Consider the following 25,547-nt stretch of genomic DNA (forward strand, 5'->3'; position numbering starts at 1 on the left):
TCCAATGCTCTGTCTGGATAAAGTCTCTTTTTAAACTCAGACTGGGTAGTGAAGAATAGACTTTCATTCCCACATTCCCCATAACTTCCTTCCAGCCCTCAGTGAGAGGAAGACCCGCCCTCGAGAGTTACCAGCCAGTCAGATTGGTACTAGAGCTTGATAATGGGTGTTGCTGGAACTGCTTGAAGGAGCACGAAAGAGAGTGATGACAACTGCCACAAGAAAAGTAAGTCTTGGCTTTTAAGACAGCGAAGTGTGTGGGGGGGGGTTGGAGACTATGTTTTGGAGAGCAGGCGGCAAAAAGGGAGGGGAGGTTTTTTGGGCGAGTAGTTCCGATGCACATAAGGAATCCCCTCCGCCCCGGAGCACTGTAATCCTATAATGTAAAAGTAATAAATAAAGCAAACCCACATTTCATTCAACTCACTGAATCCTACAGCCCAATGCCGAATCCCAGCTTCAAGGAGGTGAGCTTCAGTCCTCTGGGAAAAGCACCAAAGCTGCCTGACTCCCACAATAAAAAACACATCATTACAGTCATAAATCATAGTAAACATGAACTCTCCCTCCCCCATTTAGTGCTGCTCTCGCTGGGTGGAATCGTATACATCTAAGACATGAGGATGAGTCAGGACCACATCCCAGGTCACAAACCCACTCTTCTGGTCAGGGTGTCCACCTACAGATCTTCCCGGAGATGCCCAATTAAAAGGCTACCTCTGCATTCACCATCCAATTAAAGATAGTGGTCGGTTCCCTGAGGGACACTAGGCTCAGGGGAACATGAAGGCACCACTTTCCTGAGGCACTCTCAAAAGAGATATTAAATTGAACAAAATAAACAGTAGCCACAGCTGCCAGGCCACCCTCCGAGGCCCACTGATGGCTGTGGCTCCAGTGGGTGGGTTAAACAGGAGGCCTTGTGGGACGGGGGAAACAAGCCAGTTGCTGGCAAGTCACCTCACTGAGCATTTAATTATGCAGATTAGCTACACATTGCAACCAGATGGGTAGACTCTGCTGGTGATAACCTGCCTTCAGGAAGATCACCGGAATCAGGAATACATCGGCCCACTGATCCAATGCTTACATTTCTAAACCACAGAATTCCTATAGTGCAGAGGAGGCCAATCAGCCCATCGGATCTGCACCGACCCCCTGAAAGAGCAACCAACCTTAGCCCACTCCCCCACCCTTTCCAAATTCCTCCCATTCCCACCTTTAAGCCTGCCCTCCTACAGGTCCAGGAAGATTTTACTCTGTCTCTCTCCCTCCGAGTTTGCAACGTGCTGCCTCTCGCTCTTTCCCACTTTTTCTTGTTCCCTCCCTTCCCAATTGGTGCTGCGCTTTCTCTCTTCCCCAGTTTGTGGTCCCCTCTCGGTTTCTACCCCTCTCTCATTTCATGTTGTTTGCCACCTCTCCCTTCTCCTCACTCTTTCAGTTTGTTGCTCTCCCTCAGTTTATTTTGCTCTCTCCTCCTCCCTCTTCCAATTATTACAGAAATATGAACAGAGATTGACCACATAGTTCCAACATTCACCAAAGCATGGCCGATGGTGGGCTTCAAGCGCTATTTACCTGCCTATTCCCCATATCCCTCGATTCCCTGGAGACCAAAAATCTGTCTAACTCAGCCGTAAGTACATTCAACACTGGAATATCCACCTCCCCTAGACTGTGGAGAATTCAAGAGATTCACAATCCTTTGAGTGATGAACTTTCTTCTCATCTCATTCCTATTTTTAAAAATAAACAATTTTATGGAGGTATTTTTGGCATTGTAAACAGTTACAGTGTACAATATTATGCAAATGTGTCGATGAATGGTTGCCACCTTCGGGCAAACCCCAATAAAGATCCTCTCAAGGCGAACTTCAATTTTTTCCAGACCAAGAAAGCTCGACAGGTCAGAGAGCCGTTCTTCGGTCTTCGGGGGCTTGGAGTCCCTCCATGCCTGCGGTATAAGTCACCGGGCTACCAGGGAAGCAAAGGCCAAGACGTCCGCAAATCCCTCCCAGTATCTCTTAAGTTTTGGACGTGCCCAAAACATGTGGTCGTGGTTCGCTGGTCCTCCCGCGCATCTAGCACACTTGTCTTCCACCCCCAAAAATTTGCTCATCCTGGCCATCGTCATGTGGGCCCGGTGTACGACCTTGAACTGAATCAGGCTGAGCCTAGCACATGTTGCAGTTGAATTTACTCTCCTCAGGGCTTCCGCCCATACCCCGTCCTCTATCTCCTCGCCAAGTTCCTCCTCCCACTTGAGCTTCAGTTCCTCTGTCTGGGACTCCTCACCTTTCACGAGTTCTTGGTAAATATCCAAGACTTTCCCCTCTACTACCTCTCCTCTAGAAACTATTCCATCCTGGATCCCATTTGGTGGGAGGCGTGGGAAGGATGGGACCTGTCTGCGTATGAAGTCACGCACTTGCAAGTACCTAAAGTCATTCCCCCTCACTAGTCCGAATTTATCCTCCAAGGCCCTCATGCTCGAGAAGCTCCCCTCCAAGAACATATCATCCATCCTCCTCACCCCCGCCCGCCGCCATGCTCGGAATCCACCGTCCATGTTCCCTGGAGCGAATCAGTGGCTGTCGCATAATGGAGACCAGACTGATGCTCCCACCTCACCGAAATGTTTCCTCTACTGGCCCCAGATCCGCAGGGCTGCCACCACTACTGGGCTGGTGGAGTACCTGGGCGGTGGGAGCGGTTGGGGAACCGTGACCAGGGCTGCCAGACTGGTGCCCCTGCACGAAGTCACCTCCACTCGCCCCCAAATAGACCCCATACCCACCATCCAACTCCTTACCAAGGCTATGTTGGCCGCCCAGTAGTAGTTGCCAAGATTCGGCAGCGCCGGCCCCCCTCGCTACGGTTCCTCTCCAGCATCGCTTTCATCACCAGTGGGGACTTCCCCACCCAGACAAAGCCCATAATAATCTTTTCTAGTGCTCAAAAGTTCCGAAAAGTCGGGAAACCAGGTCCAGAAATCCGGCTGGAGTGAGAGCCACCAAATGTGCGGCTCACTCCCTCATAGGCGCCACCGGAAGTCTTCTCATCTCATTCCTGAGAGAAAGTGGGTGCGATCTAATGGTCACACTGCGCCCGAAAAGCAGACTGACGCAGTGCAGCCAATAAAAGCTGGGAGACCCGCCCCGGGATCTAGGCGGCTCGCAACGTTTCACGAGATCTAACGCGATCTCGTGAGAAGTTGCAATGTAAATCCCGCCCATTGTGGGCGGAATCACTTTTTAGCAAATTTGCATGTTAGAGCGAGACAACTAGTCTCACTAACGTGCAAATTCTCCGAGGCACCCAAGACTTTGAGATTCAACCTCTTTGTCTCATAGACCTCGGGTAAGTGCTGTTCAGCACTGGTCCCTGTTGTGCTAGGCTTCTTCATGTAGCATAAGCTGCTTTCTTGATGTATGCTCTGACAAAGGAAGGTTCAGACTTTGAGATCGGTTTAACACATTTATTGAACAGTTAACAATTCTCCTACTTTGAATTCGACTCTCCTGCTAATCTTGCTGTAGTAACTCAGTCTAATTAACCAGTCTGCTCTAAGCCATGCGGTGGGTGTGATGCTTCTGATCTGCCCATTGGTCGTGTCCTATTCTGTGTTCATTGGCTGTATGTCTGCATGTCATGATGTCTCTGGTGATCCCTCTAGTGTTTACTTAGCCTTAGTGTATTTACATTAATCCCTTGTGTATTTACAGTGATGCATATCACCACATCCCCCCTTTTTTCATGTTACATATTTTCTGTACAGTGTTAAAGAAAATTGAACAAAATAGGTAGATAAGTGATGACATGTACAAATCATGATGACAGTGATGATTATACAATACCAAATAATATGTAAGAGTCCAAATTCATTAATTTATATGGTCGAGGGGCTTTCTTGCTTTGTTAATGAAGTGTCGATGTTGATGTTGTCATTTCCTTGTGAACGCAGTCAGTGTCCCTGTGCTTAAGGAACCAAGAAGTCATCAGGAGGTATTCAAATGGTCAAATCATTTCGTTGTCTGATTTGGACTCTTCTTTTCATGCTTGTGGTAGCGATGCAGTATGTCATGTGTGTTGTCCGGCCTGGACTGTTTCTTGTGATTGCGATATTGATGCAGTATGTCATCTGCCTTGGCAGCTGGTCTGCTCGTTTGTAGTGTAGCAAACGTGAATTTTTTGTAAGATGCGTTATCATGCCATCGTATGTCTGCACACTTGCCATTGTCTTGAGCTGTGCTGTCAGTGTCCTTCATGGGCAGAGTTGTACCATGTTGTTGTTGACATTGGTACACTTCTTGTTGTTGTAGGTTTCGTTGTTGTGTTTGTTGCGCTCAATTACCACACCGAGTGGAGAATTAGAGTCCTTCAAAGTTGCTTGTGTTAGTGCCCTTTGTGGCATCTGCTGTTTCATTGAGCGTGCCGTTTCTGCGCTCCCCATCTGGAGTCATGTCCGGTTCACAGGAATCATCATTGGCTTGTCGATGCTCCCCGTCTGGAGTCCTTTCTGGTTCACCCGAATCAGCTTTGGTTTCTTGACGCATCCCGTCCGGAGTCTTTCAGGTTCACTTTGAATCATCTGAGGTGTCACTTGAATCATCTGAGATGTCTTGATGCTCCCTGTCCGGAGTCAAAATGTTCAGGAATGCATTTTCTTGTGGAGAGGCTTGAGTGGATGTGGTTTGAATTAACGTGATGTCACTGGAGTCACTAGAAGCCTCACTTTGATTGTCGAGTGCCTCTGTACATCCTACTGAGATCTGTCAGTCTCGCTGAGATGTCGCACATCTTGTATGGGAATTGTGAAGCCTTTGTCACTTGTCGCACATACATTGGGTAGACCTTCAGTGTCTTCTTGTTGGTTAGATGAGCTGGGTAGACTGTCAGAGTCTTCTTCTGGTGGTTCAAATAATCTGGGTAGACGGTCAGTTTTTTTGAGACTGTCATAGTCGTCTTGCTGTGCACTTGAGCGTGGCAGACTTGCATCATCTGCTGCTGGTTGCTCAGATAAGGTTGCTAGATCCTCATGGTCTTGTTCATGCAAGGACTGCGCTCTGGAGTTTTGCATTGCTTCCATTGTGGAGTCAGTCATCGCTTTCTATGCGTAGTCGGGGACACTCCGCGGTGCATGGACCACTGTTCGTGGTGTGTGGACCACTGGTGTGGCGTCAGGAAGGTTCAGACTTTGAGATAGGTTTAACACATTTATATTGAACAGCTAACAATTCTCCTACCAGAGTTTGACTCTCCTGCTATAGTAACTCAGTCAACTAACCAGTCTGCTCTAAGCCATGCAGTGGGTGTGATGCTTCTGATCTGCCCCGGTCCTTCTCTCGGAGTGTCACCTGTGGAAAGAGAAAGAGCATGTGTGCCCTGTCCGTTTATATGGGTTGCCCCCTTGTGGTAGCGTCACCTCTAGGTGTCTTGACTGCCCATTGGTCGTGTGCTATTCTATGTGTTCATTAGCTGTATGTCATGATGTCTCTTGTACTCCCTCTAGTGTTTACTTAGTCTTAGTGTATTTACATTAACCCCTTGTGTATTTACAGTGATGCATATGACCACAGTCCCCACAAACAGAATGGCACTCGTGGGGTCTCCCATTGGATTGGAGGCCCCCAGCTGCATGCCCTTTGGGCAGGGTGATACCCTGGCACTGTTGGTGCCACCTGGGTGTCAGCCTGGGCACTGCCAAGGTGTCAAGCTGGCATTTGGTGTGCACTGGCAATTGGGCCTGGGGTGCCAGGGGATGGTTTAGCACAGAGCTGGCTTTTAAAGCAGACCAAGGCAGGCCAGCAACACCGTTCAATTCCCATACCAGCCTCCCCAAACAGGCGCCAGAATGTGGCGATTAGGGGCTTTTCACAGTAACTTCATTTGAAGCCTACTTGTGACAATAAGCGATTTTCATTTCATTTGCGGGTGTTGGGAGGGTGCGGGGGGACCTCCCATACTGCCTTCGGGCTTTTGGGGGTCTGGAGTCATGTTGGGGGCTTTGAAGATTGGGACGCCATTTAAAAATTTCTCAGTGTCTACCTTGTTATACCCCTTCAGAATCTAATATGTTTCTTGCATATGTCGCTCTATCTCCCTCCCTCTGTTTGTTTTGCTGTCACTCTCCCTCTTCTCACCAATTTCCTACTTTTAGGACTCGTGTTTCCAGGAGACACTTGTTGGCCCCGATGCCATTATTCTCACAACCGATAATGAGTTTCACCAGGATTCAGACAACCTGGTTTGATTGTAAGTCACAAGCACCAGAATTGTCCAAGAGTTAGGACAGCACGGTGGTTTCATAGAATTTACAGTGCAGAAGGAGGCCATTCGGCCCATCAAGTCTGCACCGGCTCTTGGAAAGAGCACCCTACCCAAGGTCAACACCGCCACCCTATCCCCATAACCCAGTAACCCCACCCAACACTAAGGGCAATTTTGGACACTAAGGGCAATTTATCATGGCCAATCCACCTAACCTGCACATCTTTAGACTGTGGGAGGAAACCGGAGCACCCGGAGGAAACCCACGCACACACGGGGATGATGTGCAGACTCCGCACAGACAGTGACCCAAGCCGGAATCGAACCTGGGATCCTGGAGCTGTGAAGCAATTGTGCTATCCACAAGGCTACCGTGCTGCCCCAAAGTGTAGTGGTTAGCATTGTTGCCTCACGACACCAACGCCCCAGGTTCGATCCTGGCTCTGGGTCACAGTCCACATGGAGTTTGCACATTAACCCTGAGTTTGCGTGGGTTTCGCCCCCATAACCCAAAAGATATGCAGGGTAGGTGGATTGGCCATGCTAAATTGGAAAAAATGAATTGGGTACACCCCAATTTAAAAAAAAAATGTTTTTAAATAGTTCAAGAGTGGAATTCAGTAGTGGTGATGGGGATCCCGCCAGTCAGTTGGAGAACTGGTGAGGATTCTGCATCGCATTTCAATGAAATGTTGGCACAACTACGAGCTAGGCACACACCTACCTGTACAGCATTGGGCCTCTGGTCAGATTAAGTGAAATCCCAGTCCTAAGAGCTGCAGGCTACAGCCATTAACAGACAAAGCCTTCACCAGGGATCATCGCAGGGATAGGATGGGGATTCCGGGGAGGGGGTTACTGACAGGGTCAGATGCAAGGGCATAAGGATGGCTTTCAGTGATGAACCCACCCTTACCCAATGCCTGGTCCCTTGATGCGACACTGAGATCCTGTGTACGAAGGTCTCCCCTGGTAGGCTGCTGGGTAGCTTTCTGGAAGCACAGTAAATGTGTGAGAGTCTTATTTAATCCCTGAGCCACCATTAAGTACCAGTGGGCTCCGTGATAATTGGAGTTAAGTGGCTCACCGAGAAGTCTAATGTCTTCTAGCCACTCACTCCAGGAGTTTTCCCACTGACAGGTGTCAGATATGGGATTCTCCAGGCCCTTTTGCCCATTACAGCAGACTCCACTAAATTCCATTCCACATGGTGCAAATGAGAAATATTAGGGCAATGTCTCTCGAGTTGACAGCAGCAAAGTTCGGGAGGCCAAGCGCTCATTTGGAAGGGCTGGGAACCCCAATTGTCACTCAATGCCAAAATTACCCTCTAACTGAGTCAGATGGCTGCCCATTTTTATCACAACCCTCAAATGAATTACTGATTTCTTGCCCCCTTATCCTGAGACACTGGCTCTGTGTTCTCGATTTGTGACACAAGTCAAGACAGCTGTTAATTCTATAGATCCGAGTGAAAACGGATTGAAATTACAACTCCGAATTACAATCTGAAACAAAAAGAAATCAGAGACAAGACTCAGAACACATCTGCCGGTAAGTGTGAATGGAATTTATTACTTTAGGAAAGAAACAAATTCATGCATAAATTTATGTCTCTAGGTACTGGAATTCTATGACAAGTTTTAATGACTGACATTCTATCCAGATTCTCCAGCTCCAATGATGCTGCCCGGAGGCTGAACAAATTAAATCGCAACACATTTCTGAAGCATCAGCTACTGCTTATCTTCCGCTCTAGTTAGGTGTAGACTCATTAAACAGTACAATAAAACCATGAAACAGCAGGCAATTACTTTGCTGGTTCTCTTTGTACAACAGCCGCCCGCCTCCTTCCTCCAATATGACCTGCCTGCAGCTATTAACAAATTGATCCAACATTGTTACTATTAGCCATAATGTAACAATGTAACTTCAAACTCAAACCATTACGTTTACTTTTGGGTTACACATCATTACAGACTCAGCAGGGAGATTTCAAGCTGGCCCAGACCCTGACAAGCTGGGAACCAGCCTGCTCTGAAAACTTAGCTGCCACGTTGGCTTGTGTCAGGTTCGCACTACAGCGGAAGCTGTATCTACATAGTTCAGACTGGCAGAACCTCACAGAAAAACAGCATGCCATTTACACTGTTCCTACAGCAGTTCTGCCAATCAGCAGGGGATTATGACAACCACTGATGAATGTTCAGGCTCAAGTAGAGGACAGGAATGGCATCATATACTGTCTAGTGGTACTTTGGAAGAACACCTACATGGGCAATGAGTGGAGGGAGGGTCAGGTTCTGCCATCTTTCTCACTCATTTTGACACTTTCTTTTACTTTTGTAAAACCTCCCCACATGTGCAGAAGGAGGTCATTTGGCCCATCAAGTCTACACCGACCCTCTGAAAGAGCACCCTACCTATTCCCACTTCCCCACCCTATCCCCTTAACCCCATCTAACCTGCAAATCTTTGGACTATGGGAGGGAGCCGGAGCACCCAAAGGAAACCCACACAGACACAGGGAGAACATGCAAACTCCACGCAAGACAGGAGAACATGCAAACTCCACACAAGACAGCCAACCACAGCCGGAATTGATCCTGGGTCTCTGCTGCTGCGAGGCAGCAGTGCTAACCAGTGTGCCGCCATGCTGCCCCACATTGCCTTTCTGCCAATTACCGCAGAGCTGCCTTCCTCCTCCTCTTCCAACGGAGCATAAAATGAAAATTAATTTACCTTTGTTTTCTGAATGAGGGAAGCTGCATCGCAGGCAAATGCAACCCACTTCTCCTAACCCTCACACCTATTTGTCCCAAAGCAGCTTCAGCCTCAAGAGGGTTTGGAGAGCCATCAAAAGATCCCACTTGACTATCACATGTAGATATGGCCAAATAGTTCTGTACACACCTTCTCCCCTTCCTACCATATCACCATCATTTACAAAAATCAACAGAATTTTCCACTGACAATTTAACTCACACTGTTCCCATTCAGGCAATCTCAAAATCACTCTCAAATCATGCAAAGGATGTTTACTTATGGGCAAGAACTTTAGTGCAAACCTAAATTTCATCAATAATAAGTGTGAACCTCCCCATTGTATACCTCCCTCATACCAATGTCGGAGGTGGTAATATTTAATCTTAATCTAGATACACGTGAATGATAAGTGGTACAGCGATGGCTGAAACTTGTGTGCCAGTATAACCCTCCTGCAATAAGGTGACATATACCTCATTGCAGCTAAATCCTAGAATGGGGAGCAGCTCAGTGGCACAGTGGTTAGCACTGCTGCCTCTCGGCGCCGAGATCCCAGGTTCAATCCTGGCTCTGGGTCACTGTCCATGTGGAGTTTGCACATTCTCCCAGTGTTTGCGTGGGTTTCACCCCCACAACCCAAAGATGTGCAGGCTAGGTGGATTGGCCACACTAAATTGCCCCTTAATTGGAAAAAATGAATTGGGTACTCAAATTTTTTTATTTTTTTAAATCCTAGAATGGACATGGTGCAGACCATGGGTGCAATTTTCTCAAAATTGCAGTGTTGGGTCAGGCACAAATAGCTGTGTGAAATCCACCAGCTTCACAAATGCCTTCTCTCACCTGATTTAAACAGCCCTCTGTGCAATTTCAAAGCCAGAATTTTGAAAGGGCTCCCCAATTTCAAAGTTACATTAAAAGGCACCCACTGCCCCCCACTCCCATCCAAAGGAAATTAGACACCTCCCCCCCAAACAAGCATCGGGGCGGATTCCTCTGCCCCCAACCCTCACAGGGATCGGGCCGGTCTCCTTTCCCCCAACCTCACACAAGGGAAACCCACCCCCCCCAATGGAGGTGGGTTACCCCTGTCAGAGCCCCTTTCGCACTACCCGTTCATGTGCTCTGTGTCACTGCCCCCTTGACACTGCCAGGGTGCAAGGAGGCACGGCCCAGCTTTGTCCCTCAACCCCCAGAATCTACAGATCCTCCACAACCCTGGCGTGATCATCACAACTGGTTTTGGCTTTTGAAAAGGAGTATTGATTCTTGCCCAGCGTGATGTCACGCCAACAGGATGGTGGACGCTACGGTCTCAAGCCCATTAATTATATAAACATTTATTCAAATCTATGGAAATCAGGTTCACATCCATGCTTGGGGCAGGTTAGGCGAATTGGCTTTGATAAAATTACCCTTAGTGTACAGGTGCAGATTAGGTGGAGTTAGGGGGAAATCAGGTGGGGGGGGGGGGGTGGAAATGGCTTTGGCCGAGGTTGGGTGCTCTTTCAAAATGGTCAGTGCAGACTTGATGGGCTGAATGGCCTCCTTCTGCACTGTAGGGATTATATTCTAGATTGCACTCTTACACTTTTTTGTGCAGCAACCTGTCCCTACACTCTTTCACATCTGCAAATAATTCAAAGGAGTGGTTGGAGGGCCTGTATACTTACATATACTAAGTCAATAGATAGATAGAGGTGGAGGGATAGAGGGAAAGTGAAAACTTTCCATAAAGTTGACATTAACAATCCTGTGCAGTGCCTTTGCATGTGAAAAGCTTGCTAATGAGGTCAGTGAGGCCCTGTGAGACACTTATCTGTACCTCAAATGACAGACTTCTCCAATCTGGTGCCCGAGGCCTCAATGACAGCAGTCTGGGGAAGCACAATCCGTTTCTAGTTTCTATTTCATGGGGACCTTTGCAACGAGTCTATCTCACTGGAGTTTCTACATACATCAGGGTAGTAAACGGTTTCACTGGCTCGGTGTGTCACTTGTGGTTTACTGTATGTCATGCCTCAGTGCTGGCACAAAAGACTTGATGCAGGACCCAAGAGATTTCAAACACTAGGTTCTTTAGCTGAGGGGGCAATGCCGCCAGGTCCTCCTGCCATCAATATCTTCCTCAACTTAAACCCCAAGCTGATGATAATCATTCATGCTTCTGTCACCCAGTCTACTCCCATGTGGCTCATTCCCAATTGGATGTTTATCTCTGGGCCGGCACTTGGGAACAAAAGAGTGAATGATGGAGCTCTGCAGTGTGTGCAGGGCTGGATGCACAAGGCCTGGTTCTCTCCCTTTTCCTCTGCTTCTTCGTGGGGCATGTCTATAGAAGGAAAAGAGGAGCACATAGAAGGTAATGCTGAGGGGCATAGTTCACATTATTTTCAGTCAAAGGGATGAGGGTTTCATGATCTGATGCAAGGTGTAAAGGGACAAGAAAGGAAGGTAGAATGTGGTGACCAATTTGCAGCTGGCACCTGAATTCCAGTTTCCCCATCTTCAACTTGCTCTGGAACCTCCTTTCCCAAAAGCTCAAATACCTTACCCTTAAAAGGGCTGAGAAGGTGGAGGCTAGGGATCAATCAGTGCTCGTCACTCTCCTCCTATTTTTATTAAGGGCTGTCCTCTCCTTGAAACTGAATGCAGAAAGAGAATAATTTCTATTTGCCAATAGGTGCAGCCAAAAGGCAAATAGAACACAGGCGATTCCACCTGCATGAATTGAAGAGTTACATACCACGTGTGACAGGTTCGAAAAATGTAAAGATGTGAATGAAGCCCAACAACAGTAACCCTGGTTGGGGGCAGGGAACAACATGGGTAGGGAGGAAAATGGTATGCAGGGAAAATGGCATGGGGAGAAAATGGCAGATGGCACGGGAAGAAGGTGTGGGATGATATAGGTGTATGAAATGGATATGGCTTGAGAGGGATGTCAGTCAGAAACATGATGGGAGATCACTGCTGCCTGTTCAGTGAATGTGCCAGCACAAAGAAAGCATATCCGGAGGAGGCTATGTCCTTTCATATATAGGCTGTCAGTTCTTTATAGTTTCCTTTGGCAGTTTGCAAGTGTCCTTGACATGAAAGGATGTGAAATATGTGGCAGGTTTGAGTTATTGCTATTTGTGAGCATTGTAATGGCTATTGGACTGCGTTATGGCCTCTGGAGAGAGGGTCCATCCATTTTACTAGAAGCAGTTTGATTATTTTCTTCTGACTCTCAGACACTGGTTGTCCTGTGCTTTCTCCCATCTCTTCTATGTACTCCCAGCATGAGGGGATTGAGAGGTGTCACCATCTTAATCTTCCGGAGATAGACATTCCAATCACTTATCAACATCCAAATTATGTAGCATGCTGCTTAATAGCTGGGCTGTGATCTGTATCTTATTTTTCAAAGAACTTAAATGGTATACCCATGAGACTTGGGTATTCTGAAATATCAGTTGGCAGAAAACTTGAGATATTGGGCTCGAGTTTTACTGATATCCTGATTCGGCAGACCCACAGCATATAAATGGTCCCACGTGTGTGATTTCCCACTCCAGGGAAGTGGGGCGGGATTGAATTGTGCCCACCGACTCCAGAAGCAGTTCAGATGTGGTCAAGGAGGTGGGTGAGTGCCAAGGTGAGCTGATTAGAAGGCCACCTTGGTTCTCTGGGACTTTGGTCCAGTAGTATTCAAGGCTGTTAAGCCCTCTGGCCCTCACATAGCCTTGCATCCCCACCACCCTGCATCCCCCCCCCCCCTCATGCCCATACACCCAGTATGCATGGTGTACAGAACCAATGAGCCATATAATAACAATGGCAAGTTTTAAAATGCTCATTTGGAAATTTGCTTTGAAAAAAGCTGCAGCTCTTATAACCTCATATAAAAGTGTTAAGTAAACACTGCCATTCATGCTTTAAATAACAGAAGCTGAACCTCAATTCTCACCTTTCAATTTTGCCCAAATAAACATATCAAAGAAATAACTTATTGTACCCTCAAAGATGTCAATCAATCAAAGTAACATATGACCATAAGACATAGAAGCAGAATTAGGCCATTTGGCCCATCGAGTCTGCTCTGCCATTCAATCATGGCTGATGGGGTTCTCATCCCCATTCTCCTGCCTCCTCCCCATAACCCCTTATTAAATCAAGAACGTATCTATCTCTGTCTTAAAGACACTCAGTGATTTGGCCTCCACAGCCTTCTGCGGCAAAGAGTTCCACAGATTCACCACCCTCTGGCTGAAGAAATTCCTCCTCATCTCAGTTTTAAAGGATCGTCCGTTCAGTACGAGACTGTGCCCTCGGGTTCTAGTTTTTCCTACTTGTGGAAACATCCTCTCCACGTCCACTCTATCTCGGCCTGTAAGTTTCAATAAAATCTCTCCCCCCTTCTAAACACCAATGAATACAGACCCAGAGTCGTCAAACACTCCTCCCATGACAAGCTCTTCATTCCAGGGATCATTCTTGTGAACTTCCTCTGGACCCTTTCCAAGACCAGCACATCCTTTAACAGCCTGTGTTAAAAGACCATTAGGGAATCTTGGAGCTCAGTCAAACATTCATAATAAGTCTACCTGGCAATCGTATCAATAAGAACTGATGGACAGACCTCCGTTTCTCTAGATGGCTTTATTATGAAATCTTGGCTGAGTTCCGAGACTTACCTGCAGGGAGTTATTCAATCATAAAGTCACAGAAACCCCACAATTTGGGTTTCCCCTGCTCTGTGGAGACTAGCTAATGTTGACGCAGGTCCATGGTGGGATAAAGGGGTGGTGATGGCAGAGGGGGATGCTGTTGTTGTAGGACTTCCAGGCTTTACCATTCTACAGAATCAATAATGTTCCCTCTCTATGCTTCCATTCTCTGGGAAACCATATCAGCTTCTACATCACATGCCTTTTATGACGCATGCATTTTCTTGGGGCGAGAACCCAGCACACATTTAAGAAAATCCTGAGGGCAGCATGGTGGCACAGTGGTTAGCATTGACGCCTCATGGCACTGAGGTCCCAGGTTCGATCCCGGCTCTGGGTCACTGTCAGTGTGGAGTTTGCACATTCTCCCCGTGTTTGCGTGCTTTTCGCCCCCACAACCCAAAGATGTGCAGGGTAGGTCGATTGACCATGCTAAATTGCCACTTAATTGAAAAATAAATTAGGTGCTCTAAATTTATATTTAAAAATAGAAAATCCTGTGAAGAGGACTGGCTAGCTTCATTTGTGTGTGCAGAATGATGTAAAGGGTTTTAAGGAGTGAATTCCAGATAATGGGACCAAGTGACTGAAGGCAGATCGCTGCCCATTGTGAGTAAAGAAAGAGGGAATGTTCTAGAAATTGGGGTCAGAGAAATTCTGAGAATTCAGGGGAGGTGATTGTGGGACTAAGGGAGGTAATGGTGAACTGCAGAGCAAATTTAAAGACCCGGATGAGAATGTTCGATTTCAGCATATGGGAAGCAGGAAACCAATGTAAGTCTGTGACAGTAAGTATGTCTTTGTGTGTGATGAGAGATGAACAGCAAATGTAAGATTAAGATGGAGTTTGTGGAGAGTGGAAAACGAGAGGCCAGCATGGAATTAATTAGGGATCTGGAAGTGATAAGAGCAGCATAAAAGCACAAGTGAGAAAAACACAAGTACATTTATGCTGTCCACCAAGAAAAACTTGGCAGCTGAAAATCCATTAAATAGCCTTTCAACTCCTATACTAGAAATATCAGGCAAACTGATTAAAAGATATCAACCAGTCAGCGCACTGTTCAGGGACGTGGAAATACGCGCATTGTAAAACAGGATAAAAATTAACCTGTGTATGCTAAAGAAAATGAAATGACAGCATCAACCATGTTCTGCATTGCTGCAGTGCTGAATTAAAGATAGAGATATAATTAGAGATTAGTTCAACATTTTCCTACCCCAACCAAATTGAATGCTTCTTTTTAAAATCAGTCTGCTCAGCTCGGAGTTCAGTTCCACGTAATAGACACACTTAATCTCAAGTCAGTGAGGTGTAGCACTTAAAAAGGCATTCAGAACTGGATCAATCTCTTTAAAGTGCAAAAAAGCAATTTCTGAAATAGGTATGTCCTAAAAATGATTGTGCACTGGATGAGAGAGGCAGGGGGAAAAAATGGTAACCATGCGCTTCTCTGAAGCAACGAGGTAAGAAACTTTCCACAAACTCTGTCCTCCCTGTACATGTTCCAATTATCCTCCCACTGATGACTGTGAGAATGAACCAAGCCACTCCCTCCAGGCAGACAGCCCATTAATCAACAGCAGATTCCTTTAACATTACTTGAACTTAAAACGTTATGACTGCACTCCCGCTACAGAATACTATTGGCTAGCATTTTTTCAAGCATTTTTATCCAATCAGATTTTTTTTGGGAAAAATCCGTTACAAAAATAAACCAGGAAATTATTTCACCCGCGATTCAACATCTACAGCAGGCTGGAAGAAATGGCCTCATCACAGCCGACAGCAGTACATGAGCAGGCTCTGTAACATTTGGTTTACAGATGGTCTTGACTTTGTAGTATAGTAGCACGAAGAAACATTTTGGACTGAATGTTACTGTAAAACAATTCAGAAATGTTAAGCCATGTTTCTTAACTTATTTAGTTTATTTCTAAAAATATATCAATTTTTAAAAATAGAAATACTACTTTATCCCCTCTTTTTGCTTCTTCTGCGCAATACACCAAGTTAGTGATCCAGTGGAACATATACAAGAGAAGTTCAAGTGAAGTAGCCCAAGGGTGCTCATACCCAGTTTTCTCAGCTCTCTAAATTGGATGGAATTTTCTGCTCTCACTGGAGGTGAACATGGAGGCGGGAAGGGCGTTTAATTAGACAGCATTAGGCATACCTAAACCCCACTGCCTACCCGTTTCCGCCAGAATTAAGTTATGGGTGGGACTGCCCGTCGGCCACTTAAGAAAGTCATCCTGCTACCACTGATATTACCCCCAGACATGCCTGTTCCAATGCAGCATGTATGGCAGCTAAAACTGCGCATCCAGCTCATCACCTCGTGGGGGGGAAATCCCTCGATCAAAAGCATTCAGTGACTGGTGGAGGGATTTAACATCGCCCCCCCCCTCCCCCTCAAAAAACCAAGTTAGCGTCGGTGAAGTTACTGCAAGAGGAAATCACAGGGATGCCTCCTTCAACCTGCCTCCTACAATTCTGTGCTGAACAAATGGTTCAAGAAATAGTTTCCCGTACAATAATCCTATCCACCCTGTTTTACTGAAAGCATTATTTTCAAAACATATACCCAATTTGAAAATAGCTGCCTCCATTACTTTTGAAAGAAAATCAAGCTTGATTACTCACATACTCACCACATTAGTTTCTTTTTCTCTTGGCTGATTCATTCACTTTTAGCCTTTTTAAAAAAACAATGGATTCCATCCTCAAGCACAAATGACTGTGCATTTTGCATGTTTTGAGCATAACTAATGCTGTATTTGCAATTCAGGAAGTGGTTCTGCACCTCTTAGTGATGTAGGAAGTGTCCCATATTTATTATGGATCAATTTCTCCAGTACCATGAGCACCTGTTTAAAACCCTTTATACTGCTGCTAGTTTGGGTTGGATTTCAGGAAACCAGTGTCTGTGAGCTAACTCCCTCAAATCCAGCTCATTTACCCTGGCAGCAGATTTACAGAGCCAATTTTCCTGGGTCTATGATTCTGCAACTGGATTTGTAGCTGCAACTGCAATCAGCAGACTTATTCCAGACCAGTCTCCTACAATCCAACCTAAACAAACACCACCACAAAAGCTGTTTTGATGTTGTAAACAGTATGTTTTGTCAAGGGTCACTGCCTTCCCAATAGAACAGCAGAGTGCCTGCTTCAGCTCCACTGCTCTCTACAGTTAAGAAAACTATTATGTGTATGTTGCCATTGGAGGCAATGCTGACAGCAGTAGTGTAGGTCAACAGCAACCTTGCTGTTGGAGTACACTAATTCCAACTGCACGAATGCCACAAGTGGTTTCAGCAACCCAGAGGAAAAAATGGTCAGCATTCCTTTTGTGGATAGCTTTCCGATGTTCCTTGCTGGAAATGTGAATGACTGGATAAGTTTCTACTTGGCTCTGATAATCTAGTCTGACAGTTTAGTGCAGTATGGAAAGAGAACCACACAGTCCACGATACTCTAAGATGAGATATTAAAAGCGAAGCCACAGCAGCTTTATCAAGATCCATCTCAGGAGTAAGTACTGTTGGAAATATTTGCAGTTTTCAATTCAATGTCAAAAAAACCTGTGCTAAGTATTAAATGCGTATGACAACATCTCTGAAGTTTTAAACAATAAGCAACAAACGACTGCTACGATTGCATAATATCCTCAGAATTGAGACATTTCTGAAGTAAAGGGTAAAGACAATAAGATTGCTATAGTTGCATGTATATTAAGGAGTACAGCTGAAATAAATGACTGCAAATTAAATCCCACAAGTCATTTATCATTTGGAATCTCCGCTCTACAGCTGTGTGATTTGGAATTAAGTAGCATTCTTTTTTAACCCACTTTACCTGCCTATCAATGGCAGGGACCTTTTGTTGGTTCAAGGATAAGGGTTATAGGGGCTCCACCACGTATGTCATTTAACATCCAGCCAACAAGCAATGCATTTTCCAAGGCAAGACTCATTGGTGTTCCAGCTTTCATACATTTAGCCTTTGTGACAACAAATTTTCTGGAACAAGTAAAGCTCCTATTTTATCCCAATTAGCAAAGCCAGGCGCCTCACAAGACAATCAGGGAATCCAGACTTCAAGTTGTATCTCACGATATAGTGTCTGAGGCCATCAGATTGTCCATTTGTAGGGAGGTTATCTATATTCTCTATCAGTGATTGGACAGATGTACAAGCCAAGAATGTGAAAGACTGGGATTCTAATTATAGATGCCAGACACAATAGTTGCAGTGACAGTAGTAAACATACAAGTCAGGAATAGTGCCAGTTATGCAGGACAGTGTAGTAAACATACAAGTCAGGAATAGTGCCAGTTATGCAGGACAGTGTAGTAAACATACAAGTCAGGAATAGTGCCAGTCATGCAGGACAGTGTAGTAAACATACAAGTCAGGAATAGTGCCAGTTGTGCAGGACACATTTCTTAAAGGTATGCAGAAGTCAAGAAACATTTAGGAACAAACAAATATAGGTGGCATGGTGGCACAATGGTTAGCACTAATTCCAGTCTATGTGGAGTTTGCACATTCTCCTCACGTCTACGTGAGTTTCTTTCAGGTGCTCCCACATCCTAAGATGTGCAGTTTAGGTGGGGTTGCCTGGATAGGGCGGGGGAGTGGGCCTAGGTGGAGTGCTCTTTCAGAGGGTCAGTGCAGACTCTATGGGTCGAATGGCCTCCTTCCGCACTGTAGGGATTCTATGGTTCTTCAAACCACTGTGATAGATGTGTGAATTGATATTATAATTAAATGCATTGTCAAATATATAACTATGTTCCAGTGCTGCCTCACGGCGCCGAGGTCCCAGGTTCGATCCTGGCTCTGGGTCACTGCCCGTGTGGAGTTTGCACATTCTCCCTATGTTTGCATGGGTTTCACCCCCACAACCCAAAGATGTGCAGGCTAGGTGGATTGGTCACGCTAAATTGCCCCTGGGAAAAAATTAATTGGGTACTCTAAATTTATTTTTAAATAAATACATTTCTCAAAAATGGTAGGTGCATACATAATGTTTGGAGCTGGTTGATTGGTACCATGCAGAGGGGGTTTAAGCAGCAAATGATCATTAACACCTTGGGAAGGCAAGTCAACTTACTGATGAAATCAAAATCGAAATAAAGAGCAGTTCCTGTTTTATTTCAGATATCCAGCACCTGCAGTATTTTGCTTCAACTTACTGACGAGATGATTCATGACAGCAGAGTTTATGCTGGGATGGTGCTGTTTTTCTTTTCCAGTCATTCCAAAATGTTTACTCTGCACTAACTTGCTGTGCTGACCCTCCTCAGGAAGATGGGTTTCACAGAGGGTGGTGATCTGGGCATTGTACTGAACCAACTCTCTACCAACAAGAGCAGTTGCTCGGAGGTCTGTCAGCTGTGGCGTTGTCCATGAGAGTGAGCACCAATGGTGACTTGTGTCACCTCTAGTTTCATTTTTGAGATTCACTTATGCCAGCATGGAGGATGTCCTGGCAGTCACAGCCTGCTGTAAAAGTATGTGAAGCAGACAAACATTTAGGGCACCTTTTTTAGCCCATCTCATTCTCGGGAGATGAGATGGTGGTCCTGAAAAGGGCTGCTCAGTTACTCGGAGTCTGCTGCATTACAACTGGTTCATTCCAGTGAAAACAACCCTATGGCCTGAGCCACAGGTTCTCAGCATCAGCTCCCAATGAATGACAGTCATGTGGTAACACCTGATGTTACCACAGGACTGATGACAGATAGTTCATGGAAGTGAGATGATAGAAAGGTGATGAACACTAATTGTGTATGAACTGGATTATAGTGAGGGAGAGTTACACGTCGTCAGCCTCACTCTCTTGTCCTGACCTATCTTGGTTCAGTGAATCCAGATGCTATAGGCAAGCAGGACATCCTTAGTTAACTCTTCATGTTCTTACGAGGCAGTTGGACCTTAGATTGGTCCCATCAATCACGTCTGCCAGGGTCAGTCTTCGAGTGCCTGGCAAGATAAATCCTTAAGTCGTTTGAGGGTAGGAGGCCTGATGGCTACCCTCGTCTAGTTTAGCCCACCCCTCTAAACAGTTTCCCAGGAGGTGTCACATACTAACAACTACTTGGAGCCACAGGCAAGAGCTGGGTGAAGGAGAGGACCGATACAGGATCAGCAACTCCAAACAATGCAGCAACCCCATCTGGGAGGGATCCAAACAAAAACAGAAAATGCTGGACAATCTCAGCAGACAAAGAGTAATCAAGACTCAAAATGTTAGCTCTATTCTCTCTCCACAGATGCTGTCAGACCTGCTGAGATTGTCCAGTATTTTCTGTTTTTGTTGCAGATTCCAGCATCTGCTTTTATTTCATGTGAGGGATCCAATCTTCCTTTACACCTTTTTTGTTTATTACTTATGTATTCACTTAATCATTTAAACAATGTACTATTTATCATTACATTTCTTATTTCATCTCGTGTCCATTCTAAAATAACTACAATATTCAGAAACATTCTTAACAGATGTATGCCAAGGAGAATGGCAAAATCCTTAAAATCATGATGTGCCATTGAATATCACATCTGTACAAAATCTTGTATGGAGCCTATATTGCAGATAAAGGAATTTTCTTAATGCATAATAAAAGATACATTACCAAGAATAAATAAATTATATCAGAAGCGCAAGAAAAATGTTGCCTCAATTCACCAAAGAAGCAACTACACTGCTTATCTTTCTTGTCCCTTGATGTATCACAGGCAGGGGATCAATCACTCTCTCCTAGGACGCAATTATCACAGAAGAATCACGTTTGTGCATTCCATCCAGCTATCTAGTTGCTTTCAGGAGAAACACTTCTTCAGCCATTCTTTCTCAAGAGTGAACCATTCATTAGCTAATGTTGAAAAATGCACACCACTCTTATAATAATGTAAACGGGTCCAAGCGTTCATATTGCCTTACACAAAAGATCGTTTCTTTAAAGATCAAAAAGTGATTACATTCATTAACATGCATCCATTAACTCGAAAGACAAAGGATGCTTGAATAAGGATATGTGTGATTGATTAGGGCAGATCTTGAATGACAATCGACACTTTCCCTGAGCAGAACGAAATACGACAGGGAATCTAAGCAGCGGTGTTTTAAAATTGCCCTCTGGGCAGGTGATTTCCTCTCTCCCCTGGGCAATTCCCTGCGTGTGGGTGTGTGTGTCCAGCATACACAATAAGCAATCCTGAGATTGGATCTGTACATCATTACCTTCCACACAATAAATCATGTGCAATCCCACCCTTTCGATGCTTTGTCTGGCTGCCTTACACCCAAATTACAGTGAGCAATTAATTTATTCTCTCTGGGTTGACTGATACATAATGTGGTTGAACGAGAGTTTGATATACTGTAATGTGAGGTGAAAAATAATTCTATACGAACCCTACATCAAAATTTGTTGCGGAGGTTACAGATCTATTTCATAGGTTCGGATTTGCAGCGTGGACCATGCAGTACCACTTACGTTTTTTTTCAACTTTCAGATATAGGCTTGAAATTGGAAAGGACGAACAAAATGGAAAGGCAACTGGAAGTGCCACAAATGTCAGCAGCAGTCAATTTTGTTCCCGTTTCGAAATCCTCCCTGGAATCTTTCTATCAGGAAAAAAAAATGTAAAGCGCGTTGAGCTAATAAAAGTCAAACTGCGCGGTTACAGCTCTCGCTTTGCCCCGAAACCATAATAATTGAAGTCAGATTTGGCCGAACCTTTCCCCCACACGTCTTTCTTTGCACGTACCGCAGGCGAACGAACCTTACTGCCGTTTTTTGAACTGACAGGATTGAACACGTTTGAATCTGTCAGTTAATGGGACCATCGGGCACAGTGCACAATTAAACTCTGATGATTCCCAGTCGAGTCCACCGCGGCGTGATGGACAATGAAGCCTACCTTTGATGCACGTTTCCATTTCCAGTTGATTTTTCTGTTCCATGGCTGGAGCAACACAGTTGCGGCTTACACCCAGTTGCAATGTGTGTCGAGTGGCTGGTTCCGCTGACTGCTCCTTGTCTCCGCACTCGCGCTCTCGCTCTGCAGCCCCCGACCCAGCTGTCAAGATCCCAGGGTGAGTGATAGCAGCTGCGACCCAATCACAAACATCGATTGATTTCAGATCGCCAATAGTAGTCGGACAAAGCCCAGAGCACCGGCGCAACAATGCAGGAGGCGGGGATTGACGGGGGTCCTGAACCAATCAGGGGCCAGACCAGGTCCGCCACCCCGCCCTCCCCTCCGCCCCCCGCCCCATCGAATCATCACATGAGAAAGGAAGCAGCACCATGGGGCGAAGGACCAAAGTGTGCAGTTCGCTATGTTGCAACGTTTGGTAACACATTAGGCACCTTTTTTCTTGTGCGTTGTGATTCATTGATATAAAGACTGGATAGTGGCCCCCGGGGGGATGTGAGGCCCGTGACCGGTACGAAAGCGAAATATTCGGGATAAAATAACTTGGTTGTGCAAATAAAAATGTGCTCACCCCAGTCCATCGCCGGCATCTCCACATCATAAATAAAAATGTGGCAGACAATACAAATAAGACCATAGAAAGACAATTAAAGAGAAAATGCTGGCAATACTTTGAGAAAATGGACAAAATATGTCGTTTTACGACCAGCAACATAGGATGCATAATCAATGAGGTATTGAATCTTTACCTGATCTTAATTAGGCCACAATAATAATATTTTACAATTGTGGGCATCCATTATAACAATGGGAAAGGTGCGATGTAGATTTACTAGAGTGGGTCCATTCTTACTTCTTCATAACATTGAACCCTCATTGACACAGGAATGACGTCTGAAAGTTATGAAGAAATAAGAAGTTAGACTTGTATCATTGGAGCAGATAAACATTTAAGTAATCACCTGATCCTGTCTTCAGGATTATGAAGGGTATGACTGGCTAAATGGTAGGCAGGCCACTTCCAGTGAACCATAACAAGAGGGCATAAATTTTAAAATGATCATGAAAATAATTGGGGCCAGGTTTGGAGCAAATCCTTCACAAAGAAGATAGTTGAAATGTGCAGTTCCTTTCTGCACAATCTTAGATATGTGCTTGAAAAAGGAATGGATGGGGTAGGGGGGGGGGGGCAAGATATTGGGATTAGATAATTTATGTGGGGAGAAACACCAATTTAGGCTTCATGAGCTGAATAGCCCAGGGAGTAAAATCTATCGACCTTTGATGACAGTGTAAATGTGAAGATCTGACTCCACATTTGGTCAGCTCATTTGGTCAATAATGACTGCAGTTGCCATGCCACCAGGAGCACTAATCCTTCAGAGCAAACCAAATCATCACTGGAAGCAACTCAAGACAAAAATGAAAGATTATCATAGATGCCGTAAAACTGGACCTCCAGTCTGAGGCCCAGATCGGCTGCAGGCTGTGCCAATATTCCTGAGCCCCATTCAGCTTATTGGTTCACTGCTCTTCCATCAGCCTGGGAGCACATGCTATAAGTTCTGTCCCTTTCTCTACCACTGTTAATTCTTAACACAGAACAGGTACCTGCAAATGAGTATAGATAGTTTCTAGTAAGTATAAATCAGCCACATTGGGAGCAAGACTGATAATCTTAAATTGACTGTTAGTATAATTCTTAACACACTCAGGATTATTCAGCAAATGCTGTCCAATCGTGGAATCATATCTAATGTTCTGCATTATGTTCTGAGTTTTGTTAGCACATGAGTGTGATACGGTCAGCATTCTGCCTATTGCGGACATCTGAAGGGACATGCTGTTTGATACAATTGCCCGGTCATTGGGATGTACGGTTCCTGGCACCATACCAACACTGAAATCCATTTAGCTCATTATCATTTGTGTGGTGGGGAGAACATCATGATGGCAGCATCCTGTAGGTGGAAACTACCACTTGTGCTATTACTGCATAGTAGCAGCATGAAACAGTTGCTCAAGGTTTTGAGATACCTTACCCTTCCTGGGTAATCTGAGGTAGACTGGACACTTTTAGCAGCCTTAGGCCAACTTATAATAATGCACGATATACAGCAAGCAATGACCTGACCAGGGTAGCCATTATCCTGCACAATAGCTTTGATGATGCCTGTTTTGGAAAACGTGCATCAGTTTTGGAGAACTGCTCAGGCCCAATTTATGACATTGCTGATGAGGTCAGTCTTATAGTGCATAGAGCTGTTGAAATCCCAACATGTACATTGATCAATGAAGGTAGGCTTGTGGTAGACAGTAGTAGAAAACACATTAGTGGTTCCACAACCAGCACATTGAGGAAAGTGCGTTCATTTGACTGCTCCATTTTAAACGTGAATTTGAGCGTAAGCATTAAGGTGTGCAGCTAAATTCTTACATAATAATAATAATCTTTATTAGTGTCGCAAGTAGGCTTAAATTCACACTGCAATGAAGTTACCGTGAAAATCCCCTAGTCGCCACACTCCAGCGCCTGTTTGGGTACACTGAGGGAGAATTCTGAATGTCCAATTCACCTAACAAGCGCACCTTTCAGGACCTGTAGGAGGAAACCGGAGCACCCGGAGGAAACCCATGCAGACACTGGGAGAACATGCAGACTCCACACAGACAGTGACCCAAGCCGGAATCGAACACGGGTTCCTGCTGCTGTGAGGCAGCAGTGCTTTTTAAAAATAAATTTAGAATACCCAATTATTATTATTTTTCCAATTAAGGGGCAATTTAACGTGGCCAATCCGCCTAACCTGCCCATCTTTGGGTTGCAGGGGTGAAACCCACGCAGACATGGGGAGAATGTGCAAACTCCACACGGACAGTGACCTAGGGCTGGGATTCAAAACAGGTCCTCAGCGTCGCAGTCACAGTGCTAACCACTGCCCCACATGCCACCCTGTGAGGCAGTAGTGCTAACCACTGTGCCACCGTGCTGCCCTGCAGATTCAAATTTTGGAAATATGCAAGGGGTAGGAGATTAGGGGTCATTCCATCAAAAACACGTTTATTGTGGAAACCAATGAAAACCTTAGCGAGAACTGGGCCTAGAGGGGTTCCCACAACAACACCATCTATTTGGGTATACTGGTGTCGTTAAAGCTGAATTCAACTGCTTGAGTTGCTAAGTTCATGAGTTCAATAAAAATGGTGGTGCGCCAGGATTGCCATGATATAGTGATGCAGCACAAATTACAGTTTGATGTGAAGTGCTTTAGCCAATTTTGTGCAATCACCTTGTAATACAGTATCTGAATCCCCCACTAGCATATTTAAAGATTTGTGCCAATCATGTTAACTTTATGCATAGTTCATTTGGACACAATTAACCTGTATTTTAATATTGCTTATTAAACGAGTTAGAAAAATAAATCAGTGGAGTCCATTTGCAAGCATCCAGCTTTTTGAAATCAGATCCCAGAAGTTTTTGTTTTTGTCATTATATTCAGAATATCCTCATTTAATGGCATTTCACTAAATGGAGGATAATGGTAAAATCTCCGCAAAACTCCAGAAACAGTCACCAGTCCATCACACAAACCTGCCTCCCATCCATTGACTCCATCTACACCTCCCGCTGCCTGGGGAAAGCGGGCAGCATAATCAAAGACCCCTCCCACCCGGCTTACTCACTCTTCCAACTTCTCCCATCGGGCAGGAGATACAGAAGTCTGAGAACACGCACAAACAGACTCAAAAACAGCTTCTTCCCCGCTGTTACCAGACTCCTAAACGGCCCTCTTATGGACTGACCTCATTAACACTACACCCCTGTGTGCTTCACCCGATGCCGGT

General features: G+C 45.2%; 1 protein-coding gene and 1 long non-coding RNA gene across 3 annotated transcripts in view; one reads left to right on the forward strand and one right to left on the reverse strand.

Annotated features, from left to right (window-relative positions):
* The window catches only part of afap1 (actin filament associated protein 1), a 342,584-nt gene extending 320,659 nt beyond the window's left edge, over positions 1-21,925 (reverse strand). Inside the window, exon 1 of one of the 2 annotated variants that reach the window (XM_072495955.1) lies at positions 21,681-21,925. In XM_072495955.1, coding sequence (XP_072352056.1) covers positions 21,681-21,723 — 43 coding nt within the window. In that variant the 5' untranslated portion in view covers positions 21,724-21,925. The remainder of the gene's footprint in view (positions 1-21,680) is intronic. The other variant, XM_072495957.1, reaches the window with a different exon arrangement.
* LOC140408572 (uncharacterized) lies at positions 151-25,167 on the forward strand. Its single transcript, XR_011940144.1, has 3 exons — positions 151-226; positions 7,736-7,824; positions 21,273-25,167. It is a non-coding gene; the product is annotated as an uncharacterized lncRNA (long non-coding RNA).
* The last annotated feature ends 380 nt before the right edge of the window (positions 25,168-25,547 follow it).

This window comes from Scyliorhinus torazame, chromosome 3 (genome assembly GCF_047496885.1).
Source record: "Scyliorhinus torazame isolate Kashiwa2021f chromosome 3, sScyTor2.1, whole genome shotgun sequence".
In the NCBI taxonomy this organism is placed as follows: Eukaryota; Metazoa; Chordata; class Chondrichthyes; order Carcharhiniformes; family Scyliorhinidae; genus Scyliorhinus; species Scyliorhinus torazame.